Source organism: Ictalurus furcatus, chromosome 5 (assembly GCF_023375685.1).
Source record: "Ictalurus furcatus strain D&B chromosome 5, Billie_1.0, whole genome shotgun sequence".
NCBI lineage: Eukaryota > Metazoa > Chordata > Actinopteri > Siluriformes > Ictaluridae > Ictalurus > Ictalurus furcatus.
The window spans coordinates 33,061,277-33,073,776 of NC_071259.1; the positions used below are offsets into that span (position 1 = coordinate 33,061,277).

Sequence of the window (12,500 nt, forward strand, 5' to 3'; positions counted from 1 at the left end):
TTCGTTGGTCTCCACTCCTGTGCAGGGAACGGTGGTGTAGAATTCCCTCCATTTCTACACGATCTGTCTGACTGTGGATGGGTGGAGTCCAAACTCTTTACAGATGGTTCTGTGACCTTTTCCAGTCTGATGAGCAACAACTCTTTTTCTGAGGTCCTCAGAAATCTCCTTTGTTCGTGCCGTGATCCACTTCCACAAACGCGTGTAGTGAAGATCAGACTCTGATAGATCCCTGTTCTTTAAATAAAACAGGACGCTCACTCACTCACACCTGATCATCATCATCCCACTGACTGAAAACACCTGACTCTAATCTCACCTTCGCATTAAACCGCCAATCCTAGAGGTGCACATACTTTTGCCACTCACAGATATTTAATATTGGATCATTTTCCTCAATAAATAAACGACCGAGTATAATATTTCTGTCTCGTTTGTTTAATTGGTTTCTCTTTGTCGACATTTAGTATTGATGATATAATAGGTCATGCAGAAATATAGAAAATGTGTGTGTGTGTGTGTGTGTTTGCATGTGTAATAAAAAGCCTGTCAGTGCCAAATTAGCCGAGCTCAGTGAGTAAACACCTCGTTTATTGACGCTAAATGAGGTTGTGTTTGTGGAGAAATAATAAAACACAGGTTTGCGGTTCCGCTCAATTAGGCAGGAAAATTGCGTAATTGTGTTAAAGCACGTGAAGCGTCTCACAGCTGGAGCGTCCAAGCTTTAACGCTAAATTTGCCAGATGTTTAAAATCTCACAGGGCGATGTGTGAAATATCAAAGCTGTGTGTATGGTATGAAATCTGAGTGTCTGTTAAACACCCAGCAAAGATTAAAAAACAATAATAATAATAATAATAATAATAATAATAATAAATCATCACGCAAACTTCAGCAATAGACGACCCCTAGTGGGCGTGGTCTAATATTCTAATCAGCATGCTTGATCGGCAGTCCTCTGTCAGAGACTCGGCCTCCATTTCTCAAGAAGAGAATCAGGATCCCTGTAGCAGAGCACTATTATAGAGTTACACAGCAGCTGCGCTCCTTAAGTTAGCATTCTCTTGCTAGTTTTGCTTTTGTTAGCTAGGTTAGCTTACACTGCTACATTAGCTTTAGCTCGCTATGTTTTCTTTTGCTCTTTAGGTTATCTTTTGCTCACTAGTTGCTTGCTAGGTCAGCTTTCACTCACTAACAAAGCTTTTATTCAGTAGGTTAGCTTTCATCCGCCAGATTAGCCTTTGCTGACTAGTTTGCGTTCATTTTCCGGTTAACTTTATTTTGTTATTTTCCTCTCACTTCATTTTAACTAGGTCAAGTGTTTTGTTTGCTAGCTTAGATTTCACATGCTAGGTTAGCTTTGACTTATCGCTAGTTTCCTTGCTCGTTCACATTTACTTGCTAGTTATCTTTCACTTGCTGGTTAAGTTTGAGTTAAACATATCTCACTGATTAGATTTTCTTGCTAGTGTGCTCATGTTTGCACTAGTTAATGTTTTTTTTTTTGGCTAGGCTAACTTTTACTAGCTAACTTTTGTTAGTTAATGTTTGTTTGGTAGTTATTGGTCACTTTTGCTAGGCTAGCCTTCACCCATTAGTTAACTCTTGCTCACTAATGTTTGTTTGCTAGTTATTGTTCACTTGCTAGCTTAGCTTTTACTTGTAAGTTTAATTTTGTTCAGTAGTTACGTTTGCTTACAAGGTTACTGTCACGATACACGAGACTGAAGTCGAGTAAACTCAAGGTTAAGTTTTATTCTCGAGCTCACCTGAGTGATACGTCTCACTCCACTCACCACGCGCACAGCACAAACAAGAAAAAAAAACCGTAACCTAGCAACCCCGGACAGTTCAATAACCAGTCACAATCAGTTATGTCTCATATCGTCACAGTCGTCTCTCTCGATATTTCTTTGTGTGCTAGACTAGCTTTCTCCCACTTGCTAGGTTAGCTTTGACTTGTCTGTGGACTTTTGCTCGCTAGCTAATCCTTTCTCGCTAGTTTAGCTTTCTCTTGTTGCGTCACTTGGGCTGCGTACGAAATCGCGTACTACCCTATTACACGGTAGGCGAAAAGCAGTACCCCAGAGGGGTAGTAAAGTAAAAATAAAAATAAACGACATCTCTGTTGTGTATTTTCCCCACAGCGGGATGCTGAGAGAGCGGCGCCATGCTGGAAGTCAGCGACATGCTCGCAGTGCCAGTGTTGTGCCAGGACACAGAGAGTTGGCACAAACACAGAGGGGCACTGCTTGACCCTCTCTTACTTCACACGGGCAGTTGTGATGCCCTCTGCCCCACACAGGAAGGGGGGCCGGGAGCGATGGAGGGGCAGCCAGGGGTCAGCACCACCATCTTCACCCGAAGGAGAGGAGGACTTATCGAGCAAAAGGACATTGTTAAAGCTCATCAGGCCCACAAGATACAGAGCACACCACAGGCACGACGCAAAGAATGGGAGTGAGTACACACACACACACACACACACACACACACACACACACACACACACACACACACCTCATTAGTGCTTTAAACCCCACTGTGAACTTCCTGGGTTGCAGCAAAAATAAGCAAGGAGCCTTCGGAGGAACCAGGAACTGAAGTGTGTGTGTGTGTGTGTGTGTGTGTGTGTGTGTATATATGTGTGTGTGTGTGTCATTCTCCCTTTCCACCACTGGGAATGATGAGTCATTTTATATCCGACAGATTAAAAGAATCCCAGTTAGTTAGTGATACTGGCAGAGCGTGAAATTAGCATGTGGCTAATGTGTGGAAAGCTTTACCAGGCGCTAATAAGAATGTTTTCACTCGCTACATTAGCTTTTACTCTCTAAATTAGCTTTCACATTTCACCGTTATTTTTTGCATTTACTTTCTAGGGTTAGCTCTCATTTCGCAAAGTTAGCAAAGGTAGCTTTCGCATGGCGGTTTGCTTTCTCCAAGTCATCTTTAATTTACTGTGTTAGCGTTCACTTGCTAGGTTAACTCTTGAGTGCTAGGTCAGCTTATTTGCTTTCACTGTTATCTGCTAGTTTTTTTAAAATATATATATCTTATTAGTTAACGTTGTGAATTTTCATACTTCAAAAAATTGTTAGCTCGCTGTTGAAAAAAAAACTAGCTCAGTAACAGAGGCGAAATTCTTCACACAGCGCTAATGCTAGTGTCAAACGTGGCAAACCTTTTTATGCTAGTTGGTGATACTTCAGTGAAGAATGTCACCAAATTATTTTCTTTGATGAGTAATGAATAAAAAAAACAAGATATAAAGTTTATTTGATGTTAAAATGTGTGTGAAGCGGTCGGTTATCTCCCTCACATGCTGTAGTAATGAGGCAGAGAGCCAGACAAGGGAAACAGAGGGTGCCAATACTTTTAGTGACCATATGCTGTGTGTGTGTGTGTGTTGTTAACGCCGTACGCGCCACTGCTCCTTCAGGGTAAATAACAGTGTTACAGCGCTAACTATATGATAATGACGGTAATCTCTGTATTGACTTCCTGTTTCTGACATGCGCACACACACACAAACACACACACACGCACACACACACGCGCGCGCACACACACACACACACACACACACACACACACACACACACACACACACGCATGTTCAATGCATTGCAAGCTAGGCAAATTCCAAATGTTTCTTTGTCCCTAGGGTTCTAACTGTTGTAACTGTTTCTAGATTATTCCTAAATTCCAGATGTTTCTGTCTTTGTTGCTTATTTTCCAGGTGTTCCCTTCTATGTTCCTTAGTTTCCAAGGGTTCCTAGTTTATTTGTTATCTAGTTTCTAATCTAGTCCAGGTGTTCCTATGTTTATTTTTCACAAAATCCCAGATGTTCGTAGATCTGTCGTTCTGTTGTGTCCAGATGTTTCTAGATTCTTTGCTCTAATTTCTGTTTCTAGTGTCTTTGTTCCCTATTTAATGTGTTCCTAGATTCCTTTTCCCCTAGATTTTTAAGTGTTCTCTAATTTCCAGATGTTAGTTTTGACAGTTTTCTTGTTTTCCCTTGTTCCCTTGTTCACAGATGTTCTTAGATTCATTGTTCCATAGTTTCCAAAGATTTTTCAGTGTTTGTAAGTTTCCAGATGTTCTTAGCTGATTTTTTCCTTTGGTTTGTAAATTTCCCAATGTATTTGTTTGCTAGTTTCTAGAAGTTAGTTTTCACAGCTTTGTTGTTTTTCACAAGTCTCCAGATGTTTCGAGATTCAGCGTTCAGATGAACCAGATGCTCCCAGATTCAGTGTTCTCTAGATCCAGATGTTACTAGATTCAGTGTTCTCTAGATCCAGATGTTTCTAGATTCAGTGTCCACCAGTTTCCAGATGTTTCTCGATTCAGCGTTCTCTAGTTCCCAGATGTTCTTAGATTATTTTGTTCTCTAGTTTCTAAGTGTTCCCAATTTCTTTGTTTCCTTGCTTCCAGAAGTTGCTTCGTTGTTTGTTTCCAGATGTTGGCGGATTCTTTGTTCCCTAATGTTTGGTTTCGTTTGTTGACCTGTGATGGAGACATTTCTGTTACAGTTCTCACAGTGTGAGCGAGTGGCGTTTGGTTTTGGGCTTAAATGCACTTTTCGGACCTTTGACGTGAATCCACACGGGGCAGGTAGAGAAATAAACAAACAAACAGATAAACCAATAAAAGAGTGCAGTATGTAGTGTAACGAGATGAATCTGAGTATTTGGTGTTCTGAGCGAGATTTGCACAGGTTGTGTATAAATGCGCTGCTCAGTGATCAGTGATCCGCTTGTTGTGTACAGAAACGGATGCGAGCTCCTGAAGCGTTCCTGGAGGGTCTGTTATTTCTGAATTGTTTGGTGATAGAAACAGAACAGAACCTCAGAGTTCATCTCAGGAAGCTGGATGAAGTGTGCACCTGGCCTGAAGCCCAGAGGAGAACTCGGTTCCACCGCCGAGGCTTTTAAACAAATGAGCCGAGTTGGATATGCAGCGTGGAGTTGATATGACTGCACAGGCAGAATGTTGCCACACACACACACACACACACACACACACACACACACACACACACACACACCAAACGGCGTTTCTCCAAAATGATCTGCGTTTAACATCACAGGGTAACGCTGTTAAAAGAAAAGTCTGAACCGAAGCGAAATTTACTCACAGTTCAGACACGCGCTGTTCTTTCGTTTTTCGCTGAAGCTACGAGGCTAATGCAGCTAACATTCTCTTCTTGATGCCCTAGAACATTATCCAGATGTTCCTAGAGTCTTTGTTCCCTAGATTCCAGTTGTTTCTTTTCACTAGATGTTCTTGCCTGTTCCCTACGGTATTTTCCAGATGTTCCTAGATTCTTTGTTTGCTAGATTCCAGATGTTCCTAGGTTTCATACTGTATATTCCTAAATTATTCGTTTCCTATTTTATCAGCATTCCCATTTCCCCATGTTTCCAGGTCTTCCTAGTTTCTTTTCCCCTTATTTCCAGATGTTCCTACTCTCCCCTTATTTCCAGATTTTCTTACTTTCTTTTTTCCTCAAGTTTCCAGATGTTCCTGCCCCCCCCAGTTCCCATATATTCTTAAATGATTTGTTCCCTAGTTTGAGTGTTCCTATTTTCCAGATGTTCCTAGATTATTTGATCCTTTGTTTCCAGATGTTTCTAGTTATTTTTTTCCCCTACAGTAGTTTCCGTAGATTCCTAGACTATTTGTTTCGTAGTTTTTCTACATTTGCCACCTAGCTTCCAGATCTTTTTTTTCTAGGGGTTCTCACATTTCTATCATTTTTTTTTGCTCTGTTTTGTTCCCTAGTTCTCTGATGTTATTGTCACCTCTGTGGTTTCCAGATGTTCTAGGTGGTCCTGATGTTAGTTTTCCCAGGTTTTTTTGTTCCCTAGTTTCTATACGTTCTTTGTTGGGCCCTAGTGTTTATGATTTTCAGATTTTTCTTGTTCCTTAGTTTCCAGGTGTTCTTCATTTCCCTTGTTTGTAGTTGTAGATCCCTCACTCTGAGTTTCCATGACAACGTGAGCGGTTTAATCTCTGATATCAGCCTGTAAAGAAGTGAAACAGGAACTCCGACTCTGATGTGTTTCAGCCATGAAATTAAACTTTCGTTTGATTGTTCACTTTTTCAGGAGCTGACGTTTTTATGTGAGGTGTGTGTGTGTGTGTGTGTGTGTGTGAGAGAGAGAGAGAGGGAGAGAGATAACAGCTAATTTGTCTCTCTTTATTCCTGTGGTAGACCTACACTGCTGCCCGGGGGGATAAACACCTGAATCACCCCTACACACACACACACACACACACACACACACTCACACACACACTCACACACACACTCACACACACACTCACACACACACACTCCTTTTGTCAGGTTTTGACCCCTGTTCTTTTCACTCAGGAAAAAATGTAAACACATTTATTCCATCTTGCAATGAGACGTCACTATAATGATCCCAGAGCTCAGTGCGTGTGTGTGTGTGCGTGTGTGTGTGTGTGTGTGTGTGTGTGTGTGTGTGTGTGTGTGTGTGTGAAGGTGAATAATGCCATGAGTGTGCATGAGCAGAACTGTAGAGCAGCGTGTTGACGTGCCCACACTGATGTATTTCCAGATGTGTAATGTTTTGATCATGGGTGATTTTTCCCGCTGAGATTAATCAGCGTTAATTTGATGCTGAAGAAGGAACGGAGGCGCTAATGAGGGTCCGGTCTCGGCGCCGTCATCCTCTCTCAGCCTCGTTATCCTTAAAGTGGTCCAGGTCAGTGGCGTTACCATGGCAACCACATGCCTGATTGCCTCCAAAATTACAGGGATGAAATATTGTTGAAAGCAGTTGACGGGGATCAGAGCAGCTTCATTTCTCGCTCATCTTTATTTATTTCACTTGTTAATTAAAGGCGCTGACGTGAGGCTCAGCTCATGCGGCACGTCACGGGGCCCGAATCCGACAGAGCCGACGTGAGGCCTTCAAAACAACGCCAAAGAGGTTAGAGCCCAGTAAAACACTGATCAAAGAACCCAACCTGCAAACACCCCCCTGACAGCACAGCTGCAGTTTAAACAAACAAACTGAACAAATTCTTTTTATCTAGTTTCCAGATGTTTCTAGAGTCTTTGTTACATCGTTTTCAGATATTCCCAGTTTGTCTGTTCTCTAGTTTCCAGATGTTTCTAGAGTCTCGTTCCCTTGTGTATTTTCCAGATTATTTATTCTGTTGTTTCCAGATGTTCCTAGATTCTTTGTTCTGTTGTTTCCAGATGTTCCTAGATTCTTTGTTCTGTTGTTTCCAGATGTTCCTAGATTCTTTGTTCTGTTGTTTCCGGATGTTCCTAGATTCTTTGTTCTGTTGTTTCCAGATGTTCCTAGATTCTTTGTATTGTGGATTCTAGATGCTCGTAGACCCTTTATTCCCTAGTTTCCAGATGTTCCTAGATTTTTTTTGTTCTGTAATTTACAGATGTTCTTAGGTTCCACTGTTCATTGTCCTATCCTAGTTACCAGGTGTTCCTTGATTCTTTGTTGCTTACCTCCCAGATGTTCCTAGATTCTTTATCTGTTGTTTCCAGATGTTCCTCGATTCTTTGTTCCCTAGTTTCCAGATGATCGTAGATTCTTTGTTCTGTACTTTCCAGATATTCTTCGATAATTTGTTTTGTCATTTTTCGATGTTCATAGTTCCGATGTTCCATAGTTTCCAGATTTTCCTGTATTTTTTGATGCAAAGTTTCCAGATGTTCCTAGATTCATATTTTCCCTGTTTCTTTCCTGTTTCCCAGTCTCCAGATTTCCTAGACTCTTGGTTCCTTCAGATGTTCTTCCTTGTTCCCTAGTTTCCAGATGTTCCGTAATTCCTCTGTAATTTTATGCCATCATTTCTGTTCTATTCAGAATGATCTACTATGGACAAAAAACACTAAAGACTCGGAACACAATTAAACAAAAAAGCTCAAACACCAACCAGTGTCCTAACAGCTGAACCACACATTACAGATGAGCTGTGATGAGCTCAGAAACATGTGCTGAAACACCAGTACCCACTGCTCAACCACCAATAACAATAAATCTCAAGAGCTAACCATTAATTACAAAACCTCTCATCACAACCAACAATCACAAAAAGCCTTTCAAGCTCAACCACCAATTAAAGAAAACCTCTCAGGAGCACAACCATCAACAAAACCCACAAACGCCTCTTAATACCTCAGAAATCCAACCATCAGCCACTAAAAACCTAACACATCAGTTACACATCATCTAACACAATGTGAAACCAAACCAGACTTGTTGTCATGGCAACAAGTCCATCAGCAGTTTAAAGGAAGTGATAAATCTAGCATCGGGTGAAATCACCAATGAAATCCTGTAGCTTTCTTCCGCAAACCGTTTGGGTGTTAGAAGAGCTCAAATGATCCAAAAAGTCAACAATCAGCCACTAAAAAAAGCTGAAACATCAAACAAACAATGTTGTTAACGATCATCCACCAATCGGAAGACCTCTAAAGTGTCGCAGTGTTGCTACGGAACGCTCAATTATCAATAAAAAAAAACCTCTCAAAAGCTCAACCACCAGAAGTCCAACCAGAATTCTTCTGAAGAGCACGGAGAGGAACGTCAATTAAATCTTTAAAAAAATCACTGAAAACTCCACCAAAAAGCAAACCATTTCAGAATAAAACTCCTTCTCCTGTACACTGATCAAATATCTGTCTACCTGTCTATCTCTCTTTCTATCTATCTTCTTGAATCTGATTGGTCTGCATTAGTAGCTCTGGCTGTAGTCACAGGTTTATATTAATATGCTTGTTCTAATACGTTTTTGTTTCTATAGTAACAGCTCAAAGAAAAACATATAATCATTGATGTGCCACTGAAAGGTTTTTGTTAGGGGATGTTTATTTAACATTTATGGGAGGAGTCTATAATGTCAGTGCTTTACAACAGGCACGACCATCACACCCACATCTGGTTCTTCTCCAAACTGTTACCACAAAGTCTGAAGCACACAGTTGTGTAGAAGGTCTCTGTACGCTGTAGTGTTATAATTTCCCTTCACTGGAACTAAGAGGTCCAAACCGGTTCCAGTATGACGACGCCCCTGTGCACAAAGCCAGCTCCGTGAAGACGTGGTGTGAAGGTCGGAAGAAGGTAGAAGATCTCGAGTTTCCTGAACAGAGCCCTGACCTCAACCCCACTGACTCATCACCTTTGGGATGAACTGGAACTGGAGTCTCCTCGACGTCCCAACATCAGCGCCTGACCTCAACCTCACTAACGCTCTTGTAGCTGAACGAACACACATCCCCACGGCCACGCCCCAAAATCTAGTGGAAAGCCTTCCCAGAAGAGAGAGTGGAGCGCATTATAACAGTGTAGGGAGAATCAATCTTGAATGAGATGGTCGAACAAACACATATGGGTGTGATGGTCAGGGGTGCACATACTTTTGTACGTATAGTGTATTTTATAAATGATGCCCGTCCATCTACACGTGTGCTGAAATATACCGCTGGGTTTAATTTCCATAAGCTGGTTAATTTACACAGCCTGATGTTTGTGCATTAGTTTCATTCCTTGGAGAGTAAAAACCCAAACTTCTCCACGGTTCTAGTGTTCATCTCGTGGGATGTTCGGTGAGGAGGAACTTCAGGAGGTCGATTAAGTCCATTTGGAACCCAGACGATCAGAGACGGAGGAAAGAGCAAAATCCCTTCAGAGGCATTAAAGACAATAAAATAATGATTTTTTAAAATGACTAGTCATTTTAGTAATGACGCAAGAGCATGGAGTCTGTTCACAGCCGGATATCCTGAATCATCTCGCTGCCGTGTTCCGACGAGCCGCGACAATCTCCTGGGTCTTTATTATCATTTCTTACTCCCAGTTTCTGGGAAATTAATCACTCAGCTCAGTCCCATGGCTCTTCTCCTACATGTGAAGACATGTACTGCATTCAATTACAGCCAAAACATCTAAAATATCCAAAATATCCCCGCTGTGTCCTAACGAGAACTGAAAGGAAGTGTACGGAACGTTCTGTCGTAACCCAAAGCAAGCGCTGGTCTTTCTCGGCTGATTGTCTCGGCTCTGTTTGGCGTGAAGAACATCATGTGCATTTAATTTTTGGTAGAACTCTTCCTTTGGTTCAAAGCTTTAAGGAAATAAAATATAATATTACATGAAGGAAGCTATCATCTGAACAATGCTGTAGGACCCTCAGGTTCCTCAAGAGTTCTTTGGAGAATTTTGGGTGATGAGTAGCTTTCATGCAACCTTCTGCTGTACGTTGTAGAGCTCACTGAAAGTGTACGACTTTCATTAACGTTCTATTCTCTTAAACATTAAACGTCCAATTCTAAAACCGTTTTTAATTTGGTACCAAAAATGGAACGATGCTAAATTACTTCTCATCATCAGGCCTAATGCTCTCGTCTCAGTTTCTCTGATGAACATTCATATTATCGTTATAAATCACGTTAATATTACAGACGTGATGTTCGGGTCATTTAGAGCCGAGAGGAAGGAAGAGGAAATGAGAGTCTGTCTGTCTGAGAGTTTCTGTCTGTCTCTCTCTCTTTTCATCGTCACCATCATCATCACCATCATCGTCACCATCATCATCACCATCTTCATCACCACCATCATCACCATCACCATCTTCATCACCATCATCATCATCACCACCATCATCACCATCATCATCATCACCACCATCACCATCATCACCATCATCATCATCACCATCATCACCATCATCATCATCATCATCATCATCATCACCATCATCATCATCATCATCATCATCACCATCTTCATCACCATCATCATCATCACCATCATCACCATCATCACCATCATCACCACCACCATCATCATCACCATCACCACCATCATCACCATCATCATCATCACCATCATCACCATCATCATCATCATCATCATCATCACCATCATCACCATCACCATCATCACCACCACCATCATCATCACCATCACCACCATCATCACCATCATCACCATCACCATCATCACCATCATCATCATCACCATCACCACCATCATCATCATCATCACCATCATCATCATCATCACCATCATCATCATCACCATCACCACCATCATCACCATCATCACCATCACCATCATCACCATCATCATCATCACCATCACCACCATCATCATCATCATCACCATCATCATCATCATCACCATCACCATCTTCATCACCATCATCATCATCACCATCACCATCATCATCATCACCACCACCATCATCATCACCATCACCACCATCATCACCATCATCACCATCACCATCATCACCATCATCGTCACCATCATCATCATCGTCACCATCATCATCACCATCTTCATCATCATTATCACCATCATCATCATCATCATCATCATCATCATCATCACCATCATCATCATCATCATCACCACCATTTGTGTAATTGCGTTAATCATAACTGATGGGATTAAGAACAGTCGTGTTGTTTATGATGCAGCGGTGGAGTTTATGTTCATGAATAATTGATGTTGATGGTAAAAGGCGTGTTGTTCATCATAAACACACACGCTGATCATAAACATCTGTCTGCACACACACACACACACACACACACACACACACACACACACACACACACACACACGGATATGGGATGTGAGATGTTTAGGGTTGGTGCTGAACCGTGGTTAGTGTTAGTGTTACGCAGCTGTTACGCCTCAACACTCAGATCCTCTCGAGGCCTGAGATGGAGGATGATATGTGATGATATCGATATAAAAACAATCCAAAAACATCTGGTGCACGGTGAAAGGTTGCACCTTTAATCTATGTGGAAGAGGAACGGAAGACGTTTCTTTACGCTTGCGTTTCTTTCCCCGATGTTGTTGCTGTCAGTCTGAGAGAGCGGAGAGTGAAATGAAGCAGCGGCGTGTTACTGAGATTCTTCATTCACGTTTCTCCTCGTATCTACACCGTGTTAATGACACATGCTCCTTTATCGGTTTAGACCACGCCCACTTCCAGATACAGAGTCGGTTCTCCACCAGGAGAATCACGCTGGTGCGGTTCCACCATGAGCACGCTGTTAGTCTGGAAACAAGCGCACGTAACTGTTGCTATGACAACCACTCCAGGAAAAAAATATTTACAAATCTATCTACCTGTCTATCTATCTTCTCTGAAGAGCAGGTCACCTGTAGAACCCCTAATTCCTCGGTTGTCCCTCTGAAGGTTGAAGGTTCTGTGCAGATCTAGAACCCTACAGCAGAGTGTGTCCCCACCAGACAGGGTTCCCCGCTATAGGGTGTTAGTGTTTAGACTCAGCAGGTGTTACAGTCAGGACACACCGGGTCTCCCCTGGGTGACACATCAGGACACATCAGGACACATCAGGACACACCAGGTCAGACAATGCGAGTGAGCGTGGGCTTAGAACCGTGTAGAACCTACAGTAGTGCAGGTTTTGAGCAGTGAATCATTTGCACGCTGCTTCAGGCTGATGGTT

The 12,500-nt window shown here is 42.0% G+C and overlaps 1 protein-coding gene across 1 annotated transcript in view; it reads left to right on the forward strand.

Moving 5' to 3' along the window:
• LOC128608291 (voltage-dependent R-type calcium channel subunit alpha-1E) overlaps positions 1–12,500 on the forward strand; it is a 105,020-nt gene that overhangs the window by 17,671 nt on the left and 74,849 nt on the right. Inside the window, 1 exon segment of the mRNA XM_053625927.1 lies at positions 2,148–2,460. Within this exon segment, the coding sequence (XP_053481902.1) occupies positions 2,171–2,460 (290 nt within the window). The 5' untranslated portion in view covers positions 2,148–2,170.